The 27,131-nt window shown below is 46.7% G+C and overlaps 1 protein-coding gene across 3 annotated transcripts in view; it reads left to right on the top strand.

Annotated features, from left to right (window-relative positions):
- Nucleotides 1-21,954, top strand: part of ARID1A (AT-rich interaction domain 1A) — a 72,117-nt gene extending 50,163 nt beyond the window's left edge. For 2 of the 3 annotated variants that reach the window (XM_045545865.1, XM_045545863.1), the window contains 16 exons: nt 2,581-2,821; nt 3,109-3,198; nt 3,900-4,067; nt 5,018-5,330; nt 6,897-7,042; nt 7,459-7,568; nt 9,158-9,367; nt 11,871-12,078; nt 13,551-13,683; nt 13,864-14,039; nt 14,420-14,570; nt 14,651-14,821; nt 14,904-15,000; nt 15,458-16,349; nt 16,693-16,823; nt 18,889-21,954. In XM_045545865.1, coding sequence (XP_045401821.1) covers nt 2,581-2,821; nt 3,109-3,198; nt 3,900-4,067; nt 5,018-5,330; nt 6,897-7,042; nt 7,459-7,568; nt 9,158-9,367; nt 11,871-12,078; nt 13,551-13,683; nt 13,864-14,039; nt 14,420-14,570; nt 14,651-14,821; nt 14,904-15,000; nt 15,458-16,349; nt 16,693-16,823; nt 18,889-20,616 — 4,965 coding nt within the window. In that variant the 3' untranslated portion in view covers nt 20,617-21,954. The remainder of the gene's footprint in view (nt 1-2,580; nt 2,822-3,108; nt 3,199-3,899; nt 4,068-5,017; nt 5,331-6,896; nt 7,043-7,458; nt 7,569-9,157; nt 9,368-11,870; nt 12,079-13,550; nt 13,684-13,863; nt 14,040-14,419; nt 14,571-14,650; nt 14,822-14,903; nt 15,001-15,457; nt 16,350-16,692; nt 16,824-18,888) is intronic. The other variant, XM_045545864.1, reaches the window with a different exon arrangement.
- Nucleotides 21,955-27,131: the final 5,177 nt, after the last annotated feature.

The following is a 27,131-nucleotide window of genomic DNA, read 5'->3' as shown; positions in this document are numbered from 1 at the left end:
TCAAAGCAAAACACTTAATTTTTCAAAGCCGTTTGAACAAAGCTAAATCCTTATCTTATGGATGGCCCCTTAATTCCTATTCTATTCTGAAATACACAGATTTCTTCTTCCTATAAGCAAGTAGCTCTTATTACCAGAAGCCAGCAGCTTGATAAGGAGTGGAGACTGTGGGTGAGAGGGCATGAGGAAACCTCCTGGTCCCTATAACAGAGCATTGGACTATGGGTTATGTTATAGACTGTAGGGTCTAACAGGTAGGCCTTTCCTACACAGTTGGCTCCTCTTGTCATCTTACTACCTCTTTGAGTTTGTTCTCCTTGGCTCAGAGGCCAGGTGTCCCTGGTATAACTTAGCCCTCAGAGCAGGGATGGAAACCCTCTCTTGGGATGAACTTGGGGCTCCTAATAGCTCCAGGAACTTTAGTCCTTTTGAGAAGATGTCGTTTGGTATTACCTAGAGGTTGGCCTCTTGAGTTCTGTACTGCACTGGAACTAATTCTAATTGCATTTTCAAAGTATGCTGTGGTACAGGGGGTCTACTTATCAACAAGAAAGTTAGGATTTTCTGACTTCTCAGCTATCATGGAGAGCTGGACACAGACACCAATGCACACCTACTGACCTGCCTTGCCTTCAGAGCAAACTTTGCTTCCATGGAACTCAGCAGAAATGCTTCCAGCCTAGAGAAGTTGCCAAATGGTTTGTGGAAGGTCCAACCAGCCTGGATACTTGAGGGAGATCCTAAGAGGTGCCCTCTAACCTCCAATGTGATTGTGAGATTCCAGGGTCAGAGTCACTTTGAACTGATCTTTCCAAGGTGAGATTGTTTGTGTGAGTAGGAAAAGGCTCAAATCAGGCCAGCTTGGATCTCCTCCTTCTTTAGATGTGCTTCTTTCAGAGAACTTTTTTTTTTTTTTTTTTGAGACAGGGTCTCACTCTGTTACTCGGGCTAGAGTGCAGAGGCGTCAGCATAGGTTGCTACAGCCTCAAACGACTGGGCTCAAGCCATCCTCCTGCGTCAGCCTCCTGAGTAGCTGGGACATGAGTGTGGACCACCATGCCTGGCTAAATTTTGTATTTTTTGTAGACACAGGTTCTCTGTTGTGTTGCTCAGGCTAGTCTCAAACTCCTGGCCTCCAAAAGTGCTAGGATTATAGTGAGCTACTGCAACCAGCCAGAACTCTTTTCTTAACTTTAAGTACTAGGGTTTTCATCCTTTATTCAGCAGTTAGTTCCTACCCTGGAGTGGTATTGCTAGAGAGTAAACATGGGGCAAGTGGGTTGGGAGTGTATTTCTTGGGATGAATATTTTTCAGATTGAGTTCCTAGTTGTTAATAGTGGAGTTTATTGACCTAGAGTGAACTTTTGTTTTGTTTTTGAGACAGAGTCTAGCTCTGTCTCCCAGGTTAGAGTGCAGTGGTGTCTTCATAGCTTACTATAATCTCAAACTCCTAGGCTCAAGTGATTCTCCTGCCTCAGCCTCCCAAGGAGCTGGGACTACAGGCACACACCATCACATCTGGCTAATTTTCCTATTTTTAGTAGAGCAGAGTCTCGCCACTACACCTGGCTAATTTTTTCTTTTTCTTCTTCTTCTTCTTTTTTTTTTTTTGGTAGAGAAGGGCTCTTGCTCTTGGTCAGGCTGGTCTTGAACTCCTGGCCTCAAGAGATCCTCCAGCCTCAGCCTCCCAGAGTGCTGGGATTATAGGTGTGAGCCGCCATGCCTGACCTAGAGTGAACTCTATACTGATTAATTCTCAAGACAAGTAAAGCCTACAACCAAGTTCTCATTGAAAAACTTAAACCTGGGAAAAGAACTGAATTTGTTCAGTTGGCAGACAATTGTTTATCCCTGTTGTAGACCAGGTGTTAGGAATATAGTCCCAGACCTTCTTGGCAGTTAAGAAATTCTTTCCCATGCAATGTATCCCTTTGTCACCTCCTACCCCTTATGTTGCAAAGCATGGCGACTTGGAGTGAGTCCTTGGTAAATGGGAGTTATGATAATCTAAAATAACAGTCTATAATAATCATTATAATATATAATGGAAGGAGAGAGGGATCTGAAAGTGTTGCCCAGATTTGTTAACATTCTCTCATAGCTCCTGGTGTCATACTGGCAGCATTTTGTAAAGTTTCCCTGTTGGAAAAAAACTAAAGGCTCCCTAAAATAGCTGCTTTCTTATGACTATAGAAGTTAGGACTGGGGCAAAAATCGAAAGTATTTAATCTGCTTCTGAGGGCATAGAATAGGGGTCAGCAAACCATAGGTAGGTTTTTATAAAATTTTACTAAAACACAGCCACACCCATTTCTTTACATATTGTCTGTGATTACGATTGTACCATGGCGGCAAAGTTAAGTAGTTTTGACAAAAACTATATGACCAATCAAGTCTAAAATATTTTCTGCCTACTCATTAACAGAGTTTGCCATATATAAGCTATAGTATCATGACTAACGCCTCTGGTATGTTTTCTCTTGGTTATTTAAGGAAAATGCTAAACAAGTAGTGGGATTATTGAAAGAAGAATCTTTCTACCTAATATATTAATCCATGTTCTTGTATGTATGTTCTAGGATCTGTCTGGTTCAATAGATGATCTCCCCATGGGGACAGAAGGAGCTCTGAGCCCTGGAGTGAGCACATCAGGGATTTCCAGCAGCCAAGGAGAGCAGAGTAATCCAGCTCAGTCTCCATTCTCTCCTCATACCTCCCCTCACCTGCCTGGCATCCGAGGCCCCTCCCCGTCCCCTGTTGGCTCTCCCGCCAGTGTTGCTCAGTCTCGCTCAGGACCACTCTCGCCTGCTGCAGTGCCAGGTACCCTCAAGTGCTGGGCTTTGGGGAGAGGGAAAGGTGACTGGTCTCAGTGACATTAAGGAGCCCCAGTTTTATATTGGCAGAGAGAGCATCTCTGGCTCATGTCTGCATGGTTTCCCCTTACCATTTAAAGAAGAGAGATGGGAACTCTGGCTGGATCTCTCTGTATGAGATACTGAGAGGTGCTTGGCTTCTCCATGAGCTATTTCACAGCTCTGAATTGTCCTCCTAGCTAGAATTCCCAGGCTTAGCCATGATTTTCTTATATCTTTCTTTGTCTGGAGCAGGCAACCAGATGCCACCTCGGCCACCCAGTGGCCAGTCGGACAGCATCATGCATCCTTCCATGAACCAATCAAGCATTGCCCAAGATCGAGGTGAGGGCCTAGGCTTTGGGGAGGGCCAGGGAGCTAAGGTAGACACTTGAGTAGCCTATACAGTAGCTTTTAGAGAACTGTATGACCATGAAGCTTAGGACAATCCCAGTATCAAATTGTTTTTACATTTTTTTAAAGTTGACATAATTGTGTGTATTTATGGGGTACATAGTGATGTTTCAATACATGTATAGTGATCATATCAGGGCAATTAGCATATCCATCATCTTAAATATTTATTATTTCTTTGTAATGGAACCTAGCAGCAAATTGTGAAATTAGCGTGGGCTTGGCCATGTTGCTCTCTCCAAAATTGTGTTCCCCAACAGTCATTCTTCATTTCTCAGTGCTTGTCTGTGTTTTGATAGATTTCCTCCTACATTATATCTCATTTGGTCAGCAATTGCTGAAGACTCAGCATTGAGTCTTCACCCATTAAGTCATTCACCATTTTGATCTTTGTCATCATTCCTTGTCTTTCTAAACCTCCATTTAGTAGAAACAGTTGGCATGCCCTGTTTAATGGCTCATTTCACTTTGGAGGTGCCTAAAAGGGCACATGACTATATAACAAACCAGATAGAGACTCCATGCAAGTAGCTGCTAAAGAAAATGTATATGGTAAAGTCCCAGAATAAGGGGGGGAGCATTTGTTCCCATTGTACTGAGCTAATAACCGTGTGAATGCCACCCACAAATAGGTTATATGCAGAGGAACCCCCAGATGCCCCAGTACAGTTCCCCCCAGCCCGGCTCAGCCTTATCTCCGCGTCAGCCTTCCGGAGGACAGATGCACACAGGCATGGGCTCCTACCAGCAGAACTCCATGGGGAGCTATGGTCCCCAGGGTGGTCAGTATGGCCCACAAGGTGAGTATACTCTACCCAGTTAGGAGTAGAGTTTAGAGGAGAGAACAGTTCCTTGTCTGATATGCTGTCATCTGGGTTGTAAGAATAGAACTATCCTTTGCCTTACATCCACCCAGCCTGGGTCCTGAAGTAGGGGCAAGGCAAGGGTTCCATCTTGTCTCCACTTAATCTGTCTTTCCTTACTCAGGAAAGTCTTTGAATTTTCCTGAGCCTCTGTTTCATCTATAAAAATGAAATTATAGGCCAGACATGGTGGATCCTACCTGTAATCCCAGCACTTTGGAAGGCCAAGGTGGGAGGATGACTTGAGGCTAGGAGCTCAAGACCAGCCTGGGCAATACAGCAAGACCCTATCTCTACAAAAAAATTTTTGTAGTCTCAGCTACTGGAGAGGCTGAGGCAGGAGTATCACTTGAGTCTGGGAATTGGAGGTTGCAGTGAGCTATGATTGTGCCACAGCATTCCAGCTTGGGCAACAGAGTGAGACCCTGTCTGGAAAAAAAATGGAGATACAGTGTTTTAGCCTGCCACTGAGCACACACACTTAATATATGATAGCCACTAGTTATTACAATTATTTTTTTAGTAAATAAGTCCTAATAGCTCTTTGCTCAAAATTAGCCCTAGGTAGATCTAAAACTGAATATCTTACACAGAGCATGGAATAGAAAGCAAGAAAGGAAAGAATGTGTAGAAAAGAAATAATTCTAGGAATTGAAGGGCCTGGATAGTAGCAAAGCCAGCCTTGCTTTGTGCTCCCTTTATATGATCCTAGCCTCCTCTTTCCTTTTTTTTTCCCATGGAGGTAAAGGCTACCATGCAGTTGATCTCTTTCTTGACCAAAATATTGAATGATTCCTATCGTTTGGAGTCAGAGAGTTGAGAAATACTAGTGAGTTGTTAGTGAGTCACTAACTAAGTCTCTGTGTCTTCTTTCCCTCCCCTCTCAGGAGGCTACCCCAGGCAGCCAAACTATAATGCCTTGCCCAACGCCAACTACCCCAGTGCAGGCATGGCTGGAAGCATGAATCCCATGGGTGCTGGAGGTCAGATGCATGGACAGCCGGGAATCCCACCTTATGGCACACTTCCTCCAGGGAGAATGAGTCACGCCTCCATGGGCAACCGGCCTTATGGCCCTAATATGGCCAATATGCCACCTCAGGTTGGGTCAGGGATGTGTCCCCCACCAGGGGGCATGAACCGGAAAACTCAAGAAACTGCTGTCGCCATGCATGTTGCTGCCAATTCTATCCAAAACAGGTAAAGCCTGGGAAGTGAATAGTGTGTCAGTGCAAGAAATTCCACCTGTTCCATCGTAGAGCCATTCAGGACATTGAGATGCTTCTGGACCTAAACCAGGAGTGGGGTGTGAGAGCTCTTTAGAAAACTAGGTTTCAAGCATCTTAGATTGGTATGAAATTTCACATGACCAAATATCATACATAAAGAGCTTATAAAGGACAGGTTATTTTGTTTCTGTGTTTTTAAGTACTATGAAGAAAAGAAGAGGTTATTTGAATCTAAAAAATATCTCTTCAGAGTAGGTGGCTTCATATCTATCAATCAATTTTTTTGGTTTCCAAAAGGATTCTTAATGATACACGTGACCTGAATCTATGGTATGAGAAACAGGATGGTAGGGTTGTGGTCTGCTGTTTCTCCTACTGCTCTATGTGGTCCTGTGTGCTGAAGTGCAGAAGGCTTGTGTGATTAGGTTTAGTGACTTAAAGATTCATCTCTTTTTTGGCCATGGACTTCACTGACTACGATTCCATTGTTATTCAAAGCTCCATCTCTGCCCCCCCTGTTTTTGATGCCCACCTTTTTTTATTTTATTTTATTTTAAACTTAGCCCTGGCCAGCCCCAGGAAGAGTCTGCTACTTGGCCTGTGATGCCCACCATTCTTAAAGTAAATCTTATTGTGCTGTTGATGAACCCAGTTAGAACAGAGTGATTTAACTGTAAAGAGGTGGATCTGGTAGAACTTCAGAATCATGGAAGTGCAGAGTTTGCATTAGGCTCATCAGGAAAGAATTCAAAGCCACCTCCAGGCATTCTGCTGATAGTTCCAGTCCAGTCTGGTTGGGGTTTGGCATGACAAAGAGTGGTACAATTGAGCATTTCTTCTAGGCCTTTTGCCCTAGAGAGGGCCCTTATATGGAGGTACATCTTGACTTTAGAGGTGACTTTGAGGAAGGCGGTACTTATAGACATAGTAGGGCTCTATTCTTCAAAGAGTATATCCCTTAAAATTGAGCTATTATTTGCTATGTGGAGCTTGAACCCTCTTAGAACCTTCTGTGGGAGGTAAAAGATAAGAATATCTGGGCCAAGTATGGTGGCTCACACCTGTAATCCTAGCACTCTGGGAGGCCGAGGTGGGAGGATCTCTTGAGATCAGGAGTTTGAGACCAGCCTCAGCAAGAGCGAAACCCCATCTGTACTAAAAAAAAATAGAAAGAAATTAGCTGGGCAACTAAAAATTTGTGTGTGTGTGTGTGTAAAAATTAGCCGGGCGTGGTGGTGCATGCCTGTAGTCCCAGCTACTCAGGAGGCTGAGGCAGGAGGATCACTTAAGCCCAGGAGTTTGAGGCTGCTGTGAGCTAGGCTGATGCCATGGCACCCTAGCCTGGACAACAGAGTGAGACTCTGTCTCAAAAAAAAAAAAAAATACCTGGGTGTTGCATAGTTCTGGTTTTGGGGACTCATAAATTTTTCCTTTTAAGCCTAAATAGATGATCATACAACCCTATTTAGCTCAAGTCCCAATCTGAAAGCTCAGAGTCTCTAACCCTAGTCTCTCTCCCACTTTCCCTCTTCCTCAGGCCACCAGGCTACCCCAATATGAATCAAGGGGGCATGATGGGAACTGGACCTCCCTATGGACAAGGGATTAATAGTATGGCTGGCATGATCAACCCTCAGGGACCCCCATATTCCATGGGTGGAACCATGGCCAACAATTCTGCAGGTAAGTTGTAGTCATTGCTCACTCCAGTGATTTCTTCAAGCGTGATCTTTGGCCAAGCACAGTGGCTCTAGCGAAATCCCAGCACTTTCGGAGGCCAAGGCAGAAAGATCACTTGAGCCCAGGAGTTCTAGACCAGCCTGAGCAACATAACAAGACCCCTGTCTGTACAAAAAAAATAGAAAAATAGCTGGGCATGGTGGTGCATGCCTGTAGTCCCAACTATTCAGGAGGCCAAGACAGGAGGATTGCATGAGCCCAGGAGTTTTAGGTTGCAGTGAGCTATGATCATGCCACTGCATTCCAGCCTGGGTGACAGAGCAAGACCCTATCTCAAAAAAAGAAAAAAAAAGAAGAAGGGTGATCGTCACATCATAGCTAAACTTATTGGGCTTGAGAATTTTTTTTTTCTTTTACAGGGATGGCAGCCAGCCCAGAGATGATGGGCCTTGGGGATGTCAAATTAACTCCAGCCACCAAAATGAACAATAAGGCAGATGGGACACCCAAGACAGAATCCAAATCCAAGGTAATGGTTTTTGTCTTGAATCCTTTCAACTTTGTGTACTATCCTTTTCAATGATAGGAGGAAAAAAGAAAAGAGTGAGAAGATTCCAGCCTTTTATGACACCAATTAGAAAGTCTCTGTAGGCCGGGCGCGGTGGCTCACGCCTGTAATCCTAGCACTCTGGGAGGCCGAGGCAGGAGGATCGTTTGAGCTCAGGAGTTCAAGACCAGCCTGAGCACGAGCGAGACCCCGTCTCTACTAAAAATAGAAAGAAATTATATGGACAGCTAAAAATATATAGAGAAAAATTAGCCGGGCATGGTGGCGCATGCCTGTAGTCCCAGCCACTCGGGAGGCTAAGGCAGGAGGATTGCTTGAGCCCAGGAGTTTGAGGTTGCTGTGAGCTAGGCTGACGCCATGGCACTCACTCTAGCCCGGGCAACAAAGTGAGACTCTGTCTCAAAAAAAAAAAAAAAAGAAAGAAAGAAAAAAAAAAAGTCTCTGTAAAAGCTGCTGTTGACCCTTCTTATCAAGAGGGGTCCCAGAATAATAGCTCATTGAATTAGGCTAGAGTTAGCCTACGGGATCCTGACGTAAATAACATAATATTCTCAGAGCTCCATGTTATGGAGGAAATGCCAGACCCTGCATTGTAGAGTTCTCTCTCCTCTTTGGCTGGTGCCCTGTGTGAAATTGTGCCTCCTGTACTCAAGCATTGATAGATGGGGTATGCCATGGGCAGCTAGTTGCTCTTCTCTTCCTCAGCCTTACTCATAACAATAGGAATGGTTGGTGCCCTGTGTTCTGTAAAGGAGGAGATGAGGCAGATGGGTCTTGGGTCCTTGGCCTCCCTGTAGGTTGGTCCTGGGTGTGCTGTCTGTTAGGCTGTGTGGTAGCCTTGGAACCTGCTCAGCATTTGGGTTATTTGAAACATTTCCATCTTTAGCCATACCTCACTTCCCCTATCTATATAAGGAGAGAAAATAAAAAATCACAGCCGCTATCTCCTGTGAATCTTCACCTCTGGCTCCCAGCCCTTCTGGCCATCCTCCTGTCTTGGACAGGATGATATCCAAAGCCTTCAGCCAGGTGGGACCCCCTTCCTCTCTTGTGAGGAGAAAGAATTTCTTTTCATTTTAATCTATCCCATGGCCTCAAGATTGTTTTGAGTTTCTCAAATCCTCTAAAACACAGTACCTAAGTGTGTCCAGGCTCCTGGGTAGTAGTGTGGGGGTAGTATTGGCTTTGATGTCAGGTGGACAAGGGTTTGGCACTCAGCACTGCCACTTAAAAGCTGTGAGATCTTAGGTTTTGCTTCCTTGTGCCTTCTTCCTTATGTTTAAAAATGGGGATAATTTATAATACCTCATATGTAAAGGCATCTAGCACAGCTCCCAGTACATAACATATAGTCAGTATTAGCATCCTTCCTTTGCAGGAAGAAAGTCTAGCTCCCTTTTGGCCCTTCAACCTGGTGAAGGCAGGGCAGGTGTTAGTGACCATCCCAGAGTAAGAAGCTTTATCACTGCCCTCATCAAGAGACTTCTGAGACCCTTAGCATGGGCCTTGAATCTGACCCATTCCTATGAATTTTGACCTGAACCTTCCAGAAATCCAGTTCTTCTACTACAACCAATGAGAAGATCACCAAGTTGTATGAGCTGGGTGGTGAGCCTGAGAGGAAGATGTGGGTGGACCGTTATCTGGCCTTCACAGAGGAGAAGGCCATGGGCATGACAAATCTGCCTGCTGTGGGTAGGAAACCTCTGGACCTCTATCGCCTCTATGTGTCTGTGAAGGAGATTGGTGGATTGACTCAGGTGAGTGAGTGCCTGACACTTGACTTCCCCTGTGGTTTCAACAAGCTTCCTCTCTAGGTACTCATTGGCTTCATGTGGTACCGTGCATCCCATAGGGACGTCACCCTCTCCTACTCTCTGAATCGCATACTGACAGACCAGGGAGCACAGGTCTTAGAAAATAAGGCAGAGTCAGGAGGCTGAGACCTTCCTGGTAGTATGAGGTATTAGCAGTAAGTCTACCACATATATAGGGTTCTGCTGAGGTACAAAGATAGGGAGAGTCTGTGGGCATTATGATTCCATGGGAAGCAATTTGGCACAGTAGCAAGGGCAGGATTTGGAGAGATGAGCCTGGCTTTGATCCTGTCTTAGCCATTTATAACATATGTGACCTTAATCAAGGTATATAACCACTCTGAACTTAATTTCCTTATTTGTAAAGTACGGCCAGTGTATATTCTGCTAGACTGTCAAAAGTTAGTAATAATATTAAAGCTTTCAGCAAGGTTTCTGCCACATAAATTGGTCTACAAGATGGTACAGGGGCAACCAGAGCAGTTGTTGATCTCATTCCGGAAGCTTCCCAGTAGAGACAGGATTTCAGGAGCTGCTTAATAGAAATAGTTTATGAAGGAAGAAGTGGTGTAAAATTATGTGTTTAGTTACTCCGTATAGAAGACTTAAGTGAATATACTAATCCTTGGTGAAAACCTCTGAATTGGACATCACGCAGAACTTGCACCTACACTGGTACCTTACAGTTTTGTTTTAGACTCAGCCCAGGAGGCAAACAGGTGAGGCAACACTGACAGACAGCACACTGTGCCTTGCAGAATTCTCTCCTGTGTATGTTCTATAGTCACCAGACCAGAAACCTGCTGTTGGATCAGAGTTTGTGGCTGAGCTCAGAGGGAGGCGTGGTGGGAGGGACTTATTCTAAACCTTCTAAATCAGAAGAGGAAAACAGCTGTCACCAGCAGAAAAGAAAGTGATTGGAATGAAGCCAACCAGCAGTCAGTTATGAATTCCTTCTCCCTTCAGGCTTTATTCCCCTCCCCCACAAAGGAAAACAAAACAAAACAAGACACGTGCATACTGCCACATAACTGGCATGGGAAGCAAAGCCACAGAAGTCTTCTTAGGTGACCCTGCGCTTATTTCTGCCGTTCTGATACTCATAGCCAGCCCTCTCTTGCTTGTGGGGTAAAGGGGGCATTAGGTTAGGATTAGGTGGGCTTCTGGACTCAGTGAACCTAGGATGAGGCACAGGAGGAATCCTAATGCCTGGCCCTGACTTCTGGTTTGCAAAAGGATACAAACCTTTTAGACACTGCTTTGTATTGAACTCTAAAGTCAATGAGAATTCAGAGGTAAAAGAGTGCTATTATAAGTTAGTTTGTGAAGGCTCCAAGAAGGCAAAAGATGGAGTCTTGAGATTTTCTAAAGGATTTGTGGTGTTTAGGTAGAGGGATGAGCCATTCCAATAGACTGGCCCAGATGGCATGGGTATGGGGAAAAGTCTGGAATTTCCTCCACCAAGGCCATCTCCAACCATGTAGACTCAGCTCAGGTGTTACCCGCCCTAGGAAGTTATTCCTGGTCATTTCCCCTTCATGTAGGTCATCCCCCCTCTGTGCTTCCTTAAACTCTTCTCTCCGGTATCACAGGTACCGTATCAAGTGTCACAACCTACTGAACTTCCTTTGTGGATCAGGACTGGCAAGCCCTTGTTCCCAGCCCATGGGGGGACAGGCTTACCATATGGTGGATGAATACGTATAAGAACCCATGAAGAAGGAAACCTACCAGGCTAAAGCAGAAAGACTAATTTTAGGGAGCATTTGGGGAATAGTCTTGGTCAATGTGCCCTGAAGCTGAGGGAAGGAGACAGGCCTATAGGCTGGCTGCTGGGGAGGTACAAAAGAAGTCATGAGGCTGTGAATATCTGGACACTCGAGACAGTGACTGGTGAGGGAAAGGAACCTGTGGTTATATGTCCCTAAGATGCAGGGGAGCCGCAGCACAGGAATGTTACATTTGCAAGAAGCCGCACACTGAGAAAAAAATCAGATGTGAAAATTCACAGTTTGAAAATAAGTTAAGCAGGGTGGTCATTGATATTACCCCAAGAGTCTCCATTTTATAAAATGTTAGTTTTTATTAGTGCATTTAAAATAGAATTTGGATCTGCAGGTGATTTGCACACCATTTTTCAGCAGTGTTACTTGTGTAAGGCAAAAACCAGACTCTCTGAACTCAGTTCTAATAGGAATGTGGGATTTGCCCTATCTTGAATAATCACGTTCTGATAGTTGCAGTGGAGCATTCTGAGGGTAGAGGAAACCAGCCACAGATTTAACATTTGTTGTGGGCTATTCACCAAGCAGTATTAACTTTTGCAATTACCTAAGAATGGTGATTCCATAAGAGATGAGTGTCTTGCAGCCTAATGGGGTTTGGGGATTGTGGGCAGGAAAACCAGGTAGAAGATATACCTCGACTCTTCTGGTTGGTTATACAGGTCAACAAGAACAAAAAATGGCGGGAACTCGCAACCAACCTGAATGTAGGCACGTCAAGCAGTGCTGCCAGCTCCTTGAAAAAGCAGTATATCCAGTGTCTCTATGCCTTTGAGTGCAAGATTGAACGGGGAGAAGACCCTCCCCCAGACATCTTTGCAGCTGCTGATTCCAAGAAGTCCCAGGCCAAGATCCAGCCTCCCTCTCCTGGTAAGGATGGGTGAGCAGCCCCACCAAGGCTGAGGGCCTGTTACCCTGGCAGCGGTGCCTGCTGCCTTTAGGGTAGCAGAGGAGATGCCAGGGATGTGTGCTCTGCCCTGCCCTACCACAGGGCTTAACAGGTTGGCAGACTAAAGAGTGGGCAGTGGCAACTACCTTGGACAGTACTCTGCAGCAGCTCTTAATGTTTTTTGGGGGGGGATTGTTTGTTTTTTAAAGAGATGGAGTTGTCATCCAGGCTGGAGTGCAGTGGTGCGATCGTAGCACACTGCAGCCTTGAACTCCTGGGCTCAAGCAATCCTCCTGCCTTGGCCTCTTGAATAGCTAGGACTGCAGTCATGCGCCACCATACCCAGCTAATTTTCCTTATTTTTTTGCAGAGACAGGGGTCTTGCTATGTTGCCCAGGCTGGCCTGGAACTGCTGGCCTCAAGTGATCCTCCCAAAGGCCTGGGATTACAGGCGTAAGCCACCATGCCCAGCCCAGCCCTTAAGTTTCAATTTTTATCGTGCACCTGGCATCTTGCCAAATGTTTGTAAACTGGCGAGTGGGAGGGACATATGAGTAGGAGAAAACTGACAAATCGGAGCGAGACAGGGCCATCTGGGAGCTTTGGCCCGCTGATGTCAGCACCTTAGAATGCAGCTCAGACTTAGAGCCCTGAATTCCCCAGGGAGCTGAGATGGTAATGAATGGAAGGAGAGAGTGGGGAGGGGATATGAATGGAACTCTGATGGGAGTGCCTCTGCCCACCCTTCTTTCTGAGAGGAGGCTAGGGCCTAGGCGAGCCTGGGGGGGGAAGGGAAGAAGGCCAGGGTGCCTGGAAGGTGGGTATAAACACATGTGCCCTGGTATTGACCTCTGAGGGTGTAATGAGTGCCTGAGATGACTCATCCACTGGGGAGGCCTCAGCAGTGGGATATCTACTGCTGGGAATGGTAACTAATGGAAACGTTAATTACTGGTAGTTCTGTGCACATCAGCTTAGAGTAGCATTTGAACCTGAGCGATGACGCTGTGCTGGATACTTGAGCTTAGTAGCTTCTTGGCTCCTGAAATGAGCTACTGGTTTGGGACAAGATGGACCCTCCCCACCCTGGATTTGGGGGCTCTGACTGGGAGCTCGTGCACCAGCACTACAGGGTTTAATAAATTAGACAGGATCCTTGGAGCAGTAAAGAGAAATAGCCAGGAATGCTGGCAGTGACTTGAGAAATCACCAGCATAATGTCATGGCATGTCACTCCTCTTCTCTAAATGTAAAACAAAAATAAGGGGCAACAGAAACCTCAAATTCCCCTTATTAGGACCTGGTCTTGCAGATCCCCTGCTGACGAGGGTTATGGAGGTTTTAAAGGCCTTAGAAAGATCTTTTCCAAAGAGATTCTGGGGTATTTGTGTATTTCTATGAAAGTTAAACACTCCTGTCAAGCAAACTGTTCACCCTGCATCTCTGTCCACAGCGGGATCAGGGTCTATGCAGGGGCCACAGACTCCTCAGTCAACCAGCAGTTCCATGGCAGAAGGAGGAGACCTAAAGCCACCAACTCCAGCATCCACACCACATAGTCAGATCCCCCCCTTGCCAGGCATGAGGTAAGGCCAGGAGCAGGGGCAGGTGGTTTGGGGGACCCTGGGGCTAAGTGCATTGGAACTTCTGTGGAGCCCAAGGGTGGTCCCTGCTGCTGCCCGCCCAGCCACTGACTCCTGTGTGGCCTGTGTTATATCAAAGGAATTGGTCTGTTTGGGGTTTAATTGGTTTTCCTCACTCTGGAGCAGGAGCAATTCAGTTGGGATCCAGGATGCCTTTCCTGATGGAAGTGACTCCACATTCCAGAAGCGGAATTCCATGACTCCAAACCCTGGGTACCAGCCCAGTATGAATACCTCTGACATGATGGGGCGCATGTCCTACGAGCCAAATAAGGATCCTTATGGCAGCATGAGGAAAGGTGACCAACTGCTGTTGACCTTATTCCCTTGAATCCAAGGCCAGGGCCATAGGGGGATATCTTAAGAGTGGCTCAGAGTTCTTGTGGCACCATCCTCTGAAATGAAGTATTTCCTGACTTAACCGCCTGACCTACCCATCCCTCTTCATCCCTACCTCCTCTCTTATCTCTCTCTCCTTGGCCTCACCTTGTCACCCCTTAACAAGTATATGCTTTTTTGCTGGTTGGTGCCTCTTTAGATCTGTTTCAAACCTATCAGGAAAACAGTGAGATCAAACCCATTACTTTGAAGAGGGCCTAGGTCTTTGGAGCAGGCAAGGTGTAGATTGCTAGGCCTGCTGACCTACCAGTTTGCTCACAGCCTGCTTTTCTGCACTCAGCTCCAGGGGGTGATCCCTTCATGTCCTCAGGGCAGGGCCCCAACGGCGGGATGGGTGACCCTTACAGCCGTGCTGCCGGCCCTGGGCTGGGAAATGTGGCGATGGGACCACGACAGCACTATCCCTATGGAGGTCCTTATGACAGAGTGAGGTAAGCATGACCCCTGCTCCTGCCATCCCCAGCACCCCACAGCTATAGTGCACTCAGTCTGCCTCTCCAATTTTCTTTAGGACGGAGCCTGGAATAGGGCCCGAGGGAAACATGGGCACTGGGGCCCCCCAGCCGAATCTCATGCCTTCCAACCCTGACTCGGGGATGTATTCCCCTAGCCGCTACCCCCCGCAGCAGCAGCAGCAGCAGCAGCAGCAGCAACAGCAGCAGCAGCAGCAGCAGCAACAACGGTGAGTAAACCTGGTCTCGGTGCTGCTGTGGTTCAGCTTTGCCATTTCCCACCCTGATCCTCTGTTTCTCTCCCTCCTATAGACATGATTCCTATGGCAATCAGTTCTCCACCCAAGGCACCCCTTCCGGCAGCCCCTTTCCCAGCCAGCAGACCACAATGTATCAGCAGCAGCAGCAGGTGAGGAGGGTAGCTGGGAATGAACTGGCGTGCAGATTCTCCTTGAAAACTAGTTAGTAAACTAATCTAATGTGTTGAAGTCTAAGAAGTGCACTTTAGATGCTTTGGTGTTCTTCTCTCATCCAACTAGCCCGAAGAGCCAAGTCCTCAGTCTCTTCCGTTTAGAGTCCAGTCTCTAGTTCTCCACAAGTGCTAGAAATAGACCTTATTTTGATTTTTGAGGTTTTGTACATTTTTCTGCTTTAAAGCAAGGGATAGCCAGAGAGAAAGAATGGTGGTTGCTTTCAGAAATAACTGCAAAAGATAATTTGTAAAGGTGAATCCTTGGAGTCTATATCCTCTTTTCTAGAGGGGCAGAAGTAAACCAAGCAAGTTTCTGGTGTAGCCATCTTGGCATCTGTGGACTTTGTGTCCCTGAGTGCAGAGTATTAACTTCACCTCTGCTTGTCTCTCTTAGAATTACAAGCGGCCGATGGATGGCGCGTACGGCCCTCCTGCCAAGCGGCACGAAGGGGACATGTACAGCGTGCCGTACAGCACCGGCCAGGGGCAACAGCAGCAGCAGCAGCTGCCCCCAGCCCAGCCCCAGCCTGCCAGCCAGCAACAAGCTGCCCAGCCTTCCCCTCAGCAAGATGTATACAACCAGTATGGCAATGCCTATCCTGCCACTGCCACCGCTGCTACTGAGCGCCGACCAACAGGCGGCCCCCAGAACCAATTTCCATTCCAGTTTGGCCGAGACCGTCTCTCTGTACCCCCTGGCTCCAGTGCCCAGCAGAACATGCCACCACAAATGATGGGTGGCCCCATACAGGCTTCAGCTGAGGTTTCTCAGCAAGGCACCATGTGGCAGGGGCGTAATGACATGACCTATAATTATGCCAATAGGCAGAGCACGGGCTCTGCCCCCCAGGGCCCTGCCTATCATGGTGTGAACCGAACAGATGAAATGCTGCACACGGATCAGAGGGCCAACCACGAAGGCCCGTGGCCTTCCCATGGCACACGCCAACCCCCATATGGTCCTTCTGCCCCCGTACCCCCCATGACAAGGCCCCCTCCATCTAACTACCAGCCCTCGCCAAGCATGCAGAATCACATTCCTCAGGTATCCAGCCCCGCTCCCCTGCCCCGGCCAATGGAGAACCGTACCTCTCCTAGCAAGTCTCCATTCCTACACTCTGGGATGAAAATGCAGAAGGCAGGTCCCCCAGTACCTGCCTCACACATAGCACCTGCCCCTGTGCAGCCCCCCATGATTCGACGGGATATCACCTTCCCACCTGGCTCTGTTGAAGCCACACAACCTGTGTTGAAGCAGAGGAGGCGGCTCACAATGAAAGACATTGGTAAGGAGACCTCCCTAATTGGGTTACGTAATCTGCCCCTTTCCATCCTGTCCATTGTTCCCTCTGTCTCATATTCTGGATTAGGTTAAATCTGGTCCAGTGTTGAAAGGACTTTGGGTAAGGAAGAAATAAGCTGATTGCAGGTTTTCCCTCAAAGCATTGTCATGCAGTGATCTCTTAGACAGCTGAAGAAGCCAAGAGGGGCAGATGTGTGTCACCTCCCAGATAGGAACTGCCTTGCACCTTGTGTTATCTTCAGAGTAGCCTGTCTGATGGGGCAGCCCTGGGGGTGCCTCCAGCCAGCCTGGGCTTGGTGGATGGACGACATGGAGGTTTATTTCAGGAACCCCGGAGGCATGGCGGGTAATGATGTCCCTCAAGTCTGGGCTCCTGGCAGAGAGCACGTGGGCATTAGACACCATTAACATCCTGCTATATGATGACAACAGCATCATGACCTTCAACCTCAGTCAGGTGAGTACAGGTGGCTCGGGAAGATTGAGAGGGCCTGGGATCTTAAGTAATAATAGGCCAGGCACAGTGGCTCACACCTGTAATCCTAGCACTCTGGGAGGCTGAGGCAGGAGGATCACTTCAGCTCAGGAGTTTGAGGTTGCAGTGAGCTATGATGATGCCACTGTACTCTAGCCTGTGTGACAGAGCAAGACTCTGTCTCAAAAAAAAAAAAAAAGACAGTAGTAAATGACACTGAGAAATGAAGCCATTCCTAGTTACCATGATCCTCTCACTTTCTTATATCTTCCATGCCAGTACTTTGTTTTTCTTCTCTTGCCACTGGGCATGGGCTCAGGATATTGAGAACAATAATAATTTTTGTAAGGCATCATGTTGATAACAGTAATGAATTCAAAGAGAATTTGGGAGACACTTTTTGGTATCGTTAATAAATTCAGATTCTGGCCAAGTGAGGGGGCTCATGTGTATAATCTCAGCATTTGGGAGGCTTAGGCAGGAGGATTACTTGATCCTCATGAGTTCGAGGCTGCAGTGAGCTGTGATTATGCCACTGCACTCCAGCCTGGGCGACAGAATGAGACCCTGTCTCCAAAAAAAAAAAAAAAAATGTGCAGATTCTATTGATGTGAGGACACCTTATTTTCTAGACTACCCAGGACAACCTGTGGTCTTTTTTTTTTTTTTTTTTTAAATTAGTAAATAGAGCGATTTTTTCCGTTTTTTCCTTTCTTCTTTTACTCTGAATAGAAGGGGTCTTTGTTGATCCCAATTTCCTTAGGTGTAAAATGGGTAGAAGGTTTGTTTAGTGATATTCTTGCAAAGCTGACTCTCCAGACCCACCCTGCACAGGATGTACACCTTGTGTTTTCTCAGTAGCTGGGAAGAGTTTGTGCTACACCATCCTACTCTTTCTTTTGATCATTGTTAGTACGTACCAACTCATCTATAAAGGAACTGACTAGGAGGACATTGTTAGTAGTAGTTACCGTTTTTTGTGGCAGGTCCTTAATTTTTTTGTTTCATGTCATCCTTATAGTAGCCCTCAGAGACAGGATATGTGGCCATTTAGAGATGTCAAAGTTTTATCATTGCCCAGGTTCACACAGCTGTCAGCAGGATCTATCTGATTCCAAAGTCTGATTTTATTTCCATTGCATAATGTTGCCTCCCATGAGAAAGGAAAGGAACAAATTTTGATTGAGCAATTTCCATATGCCAGGCATTTGACATATTCCATTTAGACCTCAGACAACCCTGTAAAGTTTAGGGATTTCCATCATTTCATGCAGCTACTTCCTGGAAAAGCCAGAATTCAAACCTAGATCTAATTCTATAGTCCTTATTTTTTGCCACTTTGCTGTACTGTTCAACCAAAGATTACTCTGACTGGAAAGTAATATTTCCTTCTAGAGGTAAATAAATAGCATATATAGTAATCCATGCTGGAATTTGGGTTTCCTTAACACCAGCTTAGCCCAATGTTTGAAGAGCTGAAGCCTCATCCCACTCATTATGGTGCAAGATTCATGGAAGTCCAGCCTCACGGAATGTTGGGGAGCTTGGAGAAGGGAGATGAATATCTGCCTGTATCGCATTCTCTCCTCTAAACTTGTGTTGGGTCATCCCACCATCCCTAGGCTTGGGCTCCACTAGGCAGTGGGACGTAGAAAGTGTTCTAAGAAAGATAATGACAATGACCACCTGGTAGGAAACTGGCCTGGTGAAGGAAAGCAGAAGATTGGTTGGGAAAGAGGAGGCTGAGAGAGGGGTGGAACTGGTGGGTGAGGTGCAAAGCTGTTGGCTAGTGTAGACAGGCTTAGTGAAGGTAGGTTGGGCAGAAGGAAGAACTTTATGCTGGGTATAGGAGAGACGAAGGTAAACAGTTTTCTCTCTGGAGAACCTTTGGGAAAAGATAACTCTGTTTCTCCTGAGTGATACAGATATCTGTCCTAGAAGGAAAGTGAGGGTAATTAGAGGGACGACTTTGGGGCTCTCAAGTCAAGGATTCCCTTCTTTGGTCACTTTTCTTCCTTAATTTATTTCCTGTTCTTTCTCTTTTTAGCTGCCAGGATTGCTAGAGCTCCTTGTGGAATATTTCCGACGATGCCTGATCGAGATCTTTGGCATTTTAAAGGAGTATGAGGTGGGTGACCCAGGCCAGAGAACACTGCTGGACCCTGTGAGATTCAGCAAGGTGTCTAGTCCAGCCCCCACGGAAGGGGAAGAAGATGAAGAACTTCTAGGTCCTAAACTTGAGGAGGAAGAAGAAGAAGTAGTTGAAAATGATGAGGAGATGGCCTTTTCGGGCAAGGACAAGCCAGCTTCAGAGAGTAGTGAGGAGAAGCTGATCAGTAAGTTTGATAAGCTTCCAGTAAAGATCGTACAGAAGAATGACCCATTTGTGGTGGACTGCTCAGATAAGCTTGGGCGTGTGCAAGAGTTTGACAGTGGTCTGCTGCATTGGCGGATTGGTGGGGGGGACACGACTGAGCATATCCAGACCCACTTTGAGAGCAGGAAAGAGCTACTGCCTTCCCGGCCTCATGCACCCTGCCCACCAGCTCCCCGGAAACATGTCACAACAGCAGAGGGTATGCCAGGGACAACAGAACAGGAGGGGCCCCCGCCTGATGGCCCTCCAGAAAAACGGATCACAGCCACTATGGATGACATGTTGTCTACCCGGTCTAGCACACTGACCGAGGAGGGAGCTAAGACTGCAGAGGCCACCAAGGAGAGCAGCAAGTTTCCATTTGGCATTAGCCCAGCGCAGAGCCACCGGAACATTAAGATCCTAGAGGATGAACCCCACAGTAAGGATGAGACCCCACTGTGTACCCTTCTGGACTGGCAGGATTCCCTGGCCAAGCGCTGTGTCTGTGTCTCCAATACCATCCGAAGCCTGTCGTTTGTGCCAGGCAACGACTTTGAGATGTCCAAACACCCAGGGCTGCTGCTCATCCTAGGGAAGCTGATCCTGCTGCACCACAAGCACCCAGAACGGAAGCAGGCACCACTAACTTATGAGAAGGAGGAGGAACAGGACCAAGGGGTGAGCTGCAACAAAGTGGAGTGGTGGTGGGACTGCTTGGAGATGCTCCGGGAAAACACCTTGGTCACACTCGCCAACATCTCGGGGCAGTTGGACCTCTCCCCATACCCTGAGAGCATTTGCCTGCCTGTCCTGGACGGACTCCTACACTGGGCAGTTTGCCCTTCAGCTGAAGCCCAGGACCCCTTCTCCACCCTGGGCCCCAACGCCGTCCTCTCCCCCCAGAGACTAGTCTTGGAAACCCTTAGCAAACTCAGCATCCAGGACAACAATGTGGACCTGATCCTGGCCACACCCCCCTTCAGCCGCCTGGAAAAGTTGTATAGCACCATGGTGCGCTTCCTCAGTGACCGAAAGAACCCAGTGTGCCGGGAGATGGCCGTGGTACTGCTGGCCAACCTGGCGCAGGGGGACAGCCTGGCAGCCCGCGCCATCGCAGTACAGAAGGGCAGCATCGGCAACCTCCTGGGCTTCCTAGAGGACAGCCTTGCTGCCACGCAGTTCCAGCAGAGCCAGGCCAGCCTCCTCCACATGCAGAACCCACCCTTTGAGCCAACTAGTGTGGACATGATGAGACGGGCTGCCCGCGCGCTGCTTGCCCTGGCCAAGGTGGATGAGAACCACTCAGAGTTTACTCTGTACGAGTCACGGCTGTTGGACATCTCGGTATCACCATTGATGAACTCATTGGTTTCACAAGTCATTTGTGATGTACTGTTTTTGATTGGCCAGTCATGACAGCCGTGGGACATCTCCCCCCCTGTGTGTGTGTGCGTGTGTGGAGAACTTAGAAACTGACTGTTGCCCTTTATTTATGCAAAACCACCTCAGAATCCAGTTTACCCTGTGCTGTCCAGCTTCTCCCTTGGGAAAAAAGTCTCTCCTGTTTCTCTCCTCCTTCCACTCCCTCCCCACCTCACACCTTTCTTTTCCTCGTCCTCACCTTACTCCCCTCAGGACCCCACCCTGTTTGAAAAGACAAAGGTCTGCCTACATAGAAGACTTTTTTATTTTAACCAAAGTTACTGTTGTTTACAGTGAGTTTGGGGAAAAAAATAAAATAAAAATGGCTTTCCCGGCCCTTGCATCAACGGGATGCCACATTTCATAACTGTTTTTAATGGTAAAAAAAAAAAAAAGGAAAAAATACAAAAAAAAACTCTGAAGGACAAAAAAGGTGACTGCTGAACTGTGTGTGGTTTATTGTTGTACATTCACAATCTTGCAGGAGCCGAGAAGTTCGCAGTTGTGGACAGACCCTGTTCACTGGAGAGGCCTGTGCAGTAGAGTGTAGACCCTTTCATGTACTGTACTGTACACCTGATACTGTAAACATACTGTAATAATAATGTCTCACATGGAAACAAGAGAAAACGCTGGGTCAGCAGCAAGCTGTAGTTTTTAAAAATGTTTTTAGTTAAACGTTGAGGAGAAAAAAAAAAAAGGCTTTTCCCCCAAAGTATCATGTGTGAACCTACAACACCCTGACCTCTTTCTCTCCTCCTTGATTGTATGAATAACCCTGAGATCACCTCTTAGAACTGGTTTTAACCTTTAGCTGCAGCGGCTGCGCTGCCACGTGTGTATATATATGACGTTGTACATTGCACATACCCTTGAATCCCCACAGTTTGGTCCCCGTCCCAGCTACCCCTTTATAGTATGACGAGTTAACAAGTTGGTGACCTGCACAAAGCGAGACACAGCTATTTAATCTCTTGCCAGACATCGCCCCTCTTGGCGCGATGCTGTACAGGTCTCTGTAAAAAGTCCTTGCTGTCTCAGCAGCCAATCAACTTATAGTTTATTTTTTTCTGGGTTTTTGTTTGTTTTGTTTTCTTTCTAATCGAGGTGTGAAAAAGTTCTAGGTTCAGTTGAAGTTCTGATGAAGAAACACAATTGAGATTTTTTCAGTGATAAAATCTGCATATTTGTATTTCAACAATGTAGCTAAAACTTGATGTAAATTCCTCCTTTTTTTCCTTTTTTGGCTTAATGAATATCATTTATTCAGTATGAAATCTTTATACTATATGTTCCACGTGTTAAGAATAAATGTACATTAAATCTTGGTAAGACTTTTGTGAGCCTTTTTATTGTTTTCAAACTATTTAAAACTTTGACTTTTGGGGGGGAGTGGGGGGCGGTTGGGAGGGTTAGTCCTGTTCTTGCAAACCTCCCATAGTGTGCGCTCTCCCCTAAATGGTGGCATTCTGGACCTTGTTATTTCTTTACTGTATTCTACTTTAACCTCTACAGCTGCAGCCCCCAACTCCTGGGCTGTGGTCCGGTCCTGGGCCGTGGCCTGTTAGGAACTGGGCTGTGCATCACCGCCTGAGCTCTACCTCCCCGTGCTCCTCTACCTGTCCGTGGGAAAATTGTCTTCATGAAACTTAGGAACCAGGCCACACAGCAGGAGGTGAGCGGCCAGAGAGGGAGAGAAGCTTCATCTGTATTTACAGCTCTCTCTCCACCCTCTCCCCTCACACACACACCCAGTCCGTGGAAAAATTGTCTTCCATGAAACCGGTCCCTGGTGCCAAAAAGGTTGGGGACTGCTGCTCTACACTGTAGGTCTAAAAAAGCTCTGAGATGATCTAACCTGCAAGAGGAAGTTCTGGGCATAAAAAGCATGTTACCACTTGAAATAAAGTGGGTTTAAATAACAAAGGAATTGATGATAATCTAGAAAAAAATGTTCAGAAATAGTTGGCAAAAGGAGGATCTCTGTTTTCTTTTTCTTTTTCTTTTTTTTTTTTTTAAAAGAAACGAGGTCCACCCAGGCTGGAGTGCAGTGGTGTGATCGTACCTTACTACAGCCTCAAACTCCTGGGTATCAAGCAATCCTTGAAACTTAGCCTCCCAAAGTGCTAGGATTACAGGCGTTAGCCACTGTGCCCAGCCCTAGCTAGAAATTTTTAACAATGAGATACCCATTTATCTGGAGGCAGCCTCCAACTTAATCGCATATATCTCCAGATAGGCTCTTTTCCCTGACTCCAAACTAGAATTCAGTTGCCTTCTTGCCATCTCTGCTTGGAAGTTTAATGTGAACATGCTCAAGCTAAGATGCCCTGTCTTTCCCTCTGGAAACCTGCTTCTCCCACAGGCTTTTTAGTAAATGGCAACTCCATCCTTCTGTCACTTAGCCAAAAAAATCATTCATTTGCACATCCAGTCAGGTAGCACTCTTGAGAAAATAATCCTCAATCCACGCAGTATCTTGGATTGTTGAAATACCTCCAAACTGACCTCCCTGCTTCTGCTTTGCCTGGTTGAACCTATTCTCAACATAGCAACCTAAAGGATCCCTATAAAACATTAAGTCAGACCAAACTCGTCAGTGCTTCTCACTCAGTAAGCAAAAGTCCAGAGCCTTATAATGGCCTAACAAGGCCCTCGGTTACCTTGCCGCTACCTTTTTGGCACCGTCTTCTCTCTTTCCTATTCTTCACTCTACAGGGCTGTTTCCACCTTAGAGTCTTTGTACTTTCTATTCCCTCTGCCTGAAACATTCTTTTATCAGATATCTTCATGATTCAAGTCCTCATATCCTTCAGGGAGTTGTTCAAGTGTCACACAAGTGAGGCTTTTCCTGGCCACCTTATTTAAAATAGTCTCTGCTCCCCTGCCTCATTGCCCTTCTGTGCCTTGTTTCTCTTACGGCACTTGTTACCATCCGGCCTATTGTATATTGTACTTACCTGTCATCTTCCACTGGAATGTAAAACTTGGGGTGGGGGGTGTGTATTATTCACTGCTACATCCCTGTCCTAACACACAGCCTGGCACGTAGTACCTACTCAAGTAGTTCTTGAATGAAATAGTAGATGTTGACCAGATAGAGTTGCTTTTATGAGGTAGGTTAATGTCACAATATATAGCTTCTGTGTTCATCTCCTTCCTTAGGGAAACAATGGAGAAATCAGAAGCAGTAACAGAAAATGCTGTTATTGTGGACACTGAGAAGTGAAACTTGAAACAACAGTTTTCTGTTGAGCACCTATTTGTATGTTGGACATTGTACATCATGAATAATCCTACTACAGTCCTAATGCCTGTGAGGTTAGGATTCTGGCGGCTATTTTACAGTTTGGGAAAGAGGCTGAGAAAAGTGAAAGGCTTGTCTGAGTTCATACACCAAGCAAGGTTCACCTAGCTCCAAGGCCCATGCGCTTCCCAACATACCACACTGTACCTCCTTTCTGGATGACAGGGGTAACCGGACCTAGCTGTGGAGCCCAGCAAGCAAGATTTGTTTTTACTGTATTTAACATGAGGTAAAATTATCCTAAGAATTTCAATCAAGTGTTCATCAAATGAAGTGTGGCTGTTAATATTTGCATCAGGGATAGAAATGAATAAATAGTATTTTTCTCTACTGAGAGAGAAAAACCTTTGCCAACCAAGATGCCTTCCTCGGACTCGTCTGGAAAAAACTAGATGGCAAGCTTTTCATATCTACATTTTGGTAAGCAATATTGCTAATGCCTATTTTTACCCTGGGCCTCATGAGCTCCATTTTCTAGTCTAGAAAGTGCATTTCTGGGCTGTGTGTGGAGCATTACCTAGGAGTTCGGTTTCCTGGGTTCCTTTCATCTGCTCTCCTGCAATGCAGGGGGCGCCTAGCCTGGTCTCCGTTTTCTGCCTGGAGTTACCATGGGCCAAGGGAACTGCTAGCCACTGAGCTGTGAGTAATTTGCTTTTGAGAAGTAAATAGAACCTCGCCAGCAGAGAACCTAGGGGTGTGGCCAGCAGTTCTTTTCCCAGGCTCCTCCCTCCCCACCCCCCAAATGACCTTAACCTTCTTTCATAGCTGGAAAGCAGCCAAGTCCAGCCTAAACAATACTCTCAACCTCATTGGCTCTTTTGCCTTGCAGCCACTGCCACCCACAAGTGGCTAAGGCCTTCCCTCTAGGCCTCTCAGTGGGGTCAAGGTTTTCTGACTACTGAAAGGCAAACACTGAAGGAAGGGTGAAAAATATCTAGTGCCCATGGGCTTTAAAGGATCAGTGTTTGGCTCCTGCAATTGGAGGTAGGGCAGGGTCTTTGTCCTGGGGTGGATGGACATCTTCAAGCAATCCTGCAAAGGCCAAAAAGGATGCTTTTGGTAAATGTCCGAGACCTGACTGGTGTCACCCCAGGTGTTAGGATGGATGTAACTGTCACCCAGCATCCGAAGAAACTGCCAAGGAATGCTCTTTTATCCACAGCAAAAAGAGGTAGCATAAAGTTCTGGTAAGGCACAGCTGCCTGTCATCACAGCCATTAGCCCTGCCTGTTAATAGCTGATAGTGACAGAGGGCACAGTGGCACAGTCCTGTTGTCCTAGCTACTCAGGAGGCTGAGGGTCACTTGAGACCAGGAGTTTTAAGCTGTAGTGTGCAATGATTGCCCCTGTGAATAACCACTGCACTCCAGCCTGGGCAACATAGTCAGACCCCATCTCTAAAGAAATAAATTTAAAAATAAAAATAATAATTTGGGCTCAGTGGCTCCTGTTGGTTGTCCCAGCTATTCTGGAGGCTGAGGCAGGAGGATAACTTGAGCCCAGGAGTTCAAGTCCAGCCTGGGCAACATAGTGAGACCTTGTCTCTTTAAAAAAAAAAGTGACAGGAATAAGAGGCCAGTGTAGTCACTTTTGCCCCACAATGGCATGGCCTCAGAGCCAACATCCCAGATCAGGGTCAGCTATTCCAATTCCATAGGATTGGGGCCATCGAAAGTTGAGTGTCTGGAAATTGAGCTGCTGAGAATAGATATACCCTATCCTGGGCTGTCCCTCTGCCCTGTCTGGGGCCAAGGCCACCTCCAGATGTGGAGGCAGGTCAAGGCAAGGCAGCTACAGAGAGAAATGAGTAGTCAGTTGCTCCAGGGAGGTGAGTATTCCATGGGAACGACCTTTCTTCTCTACACCTTCAGTGGGAAAATCACTCGCTCTTTTTTGTTCAGTGAGTTATAGCAGCCCATCTTTATTGAGCACTTTATGCCAAGCACTATAATTCCTGTGAGGCAGACATTATCATCTCCATGAAGTCAGGCACTGTGTCTGTCTTGCTCATTGTCGCATCCTCATCTCTTCATAGTAGGCATTCCTATATTGTTGAATAAATCAAACAAGGAAGGTAAGAATTGGGTGGAGGAAAGAGTAAGCAGGAGCTGCTAAGACTTGGTGTGCCCTATATAGGATTCTTAACATAGCCTGCAAAGACTCTTAGGCATGTGGATAAAAGGAAAAGAGGGAAAGAGGTAAACCTGTAAGAGAGTAAAACAGTGTGGAGCGGTAGTAAGAACCAGCCAGGGAGGCTAGAGATCTGAATTCAAGTTCCAGCTCTGCCACTAGCTGTGTGACTTCAGGTCAGTCACTTCCCCTTTGTGATCCTTAGTTCCCTCATCCATAAAATATAGGTAACAGATTAAACAAATTGATTTAGCCATCAGATCTTCACTGAAGACACACAGTATGCAAGGCACTGTTCTAAGCCTGGGGAATACACTGGCGAGCAGAGCCCCTGTTCTTCCATTACATTCAGAAGCTTACATTCCTAAGAGGGAAACAGACATTGAATCGAGTAAAATGCACGGACAGGACAGATGATGTTAAGTGCTATGAAGAAAACAGAACAGAGTGATGGGATAGTACAGGGCAGTGGTGTGGCTGCATAGTCAGGGAGAGCCTCTCTGAGTAGGCGACATCTCTGCTGAGACCCAAATATAGTGGGCTGGCCAATGGGTGGTGTCTGGTGGAAGAGTGTTTCAAGCAGGGCAAATGGAAAATAGCAAGAACAGAGATAGGCAAATTCAAGGAATAGAAGTGATATAACCCTCTTAAAGCCTAAGATTCTAGAAATAGTGATGCATTGCTTTCATTGTTTGGGTTAGGGATTTGTATATGAAATTGTTTCTTGGTGGTGTGGGATATTCGCTTCTTAATAGAAGTGGCTAGGAGGTGTGGAGCCTTTCTGGAGCCCTGAGATATGGCTGTGTCTTGCTCGCTTTCCACAATTCTGGTAGCTCAGCTGGCTCTCTGTAGACGCAGGCTCCATTTTAGCTGCAGACTCTACAAGCAGACTGGAGAGAGCTGCCTCCTGCACTCTTCTCAGCCTTAGAGCCCCAGAACCCCCTCCCATCCCACCTAGCCTTCTCCAACCTCATGAGCCAGGGAGCCAGGGCTTTGAGAACACAAGATTCAGCTTCCTTGTTTTCCTGTCAGCTCAGGAGCCCGAAAATGAAACAGGAAACAGAGCGGAAGA

Source organism: Lemur catta, chromosome 3, assembly GCF_020740605.2.
Source record: "Lemur catta isolate mLemCat1 chromosome 3, mLemCat1.pri, whole genome shotgun sequence".
In the NCBI taxonomy this organism is placed as follows: domain Eukaryota; kingdom Metazoa; phylum Chordata; class Mammalia; order Primates; family Lemuridae; genus Lemur; species Lemur catta.
This window is presented reverse-complemented; position numbering and strand designations above follow the sequence as displayed.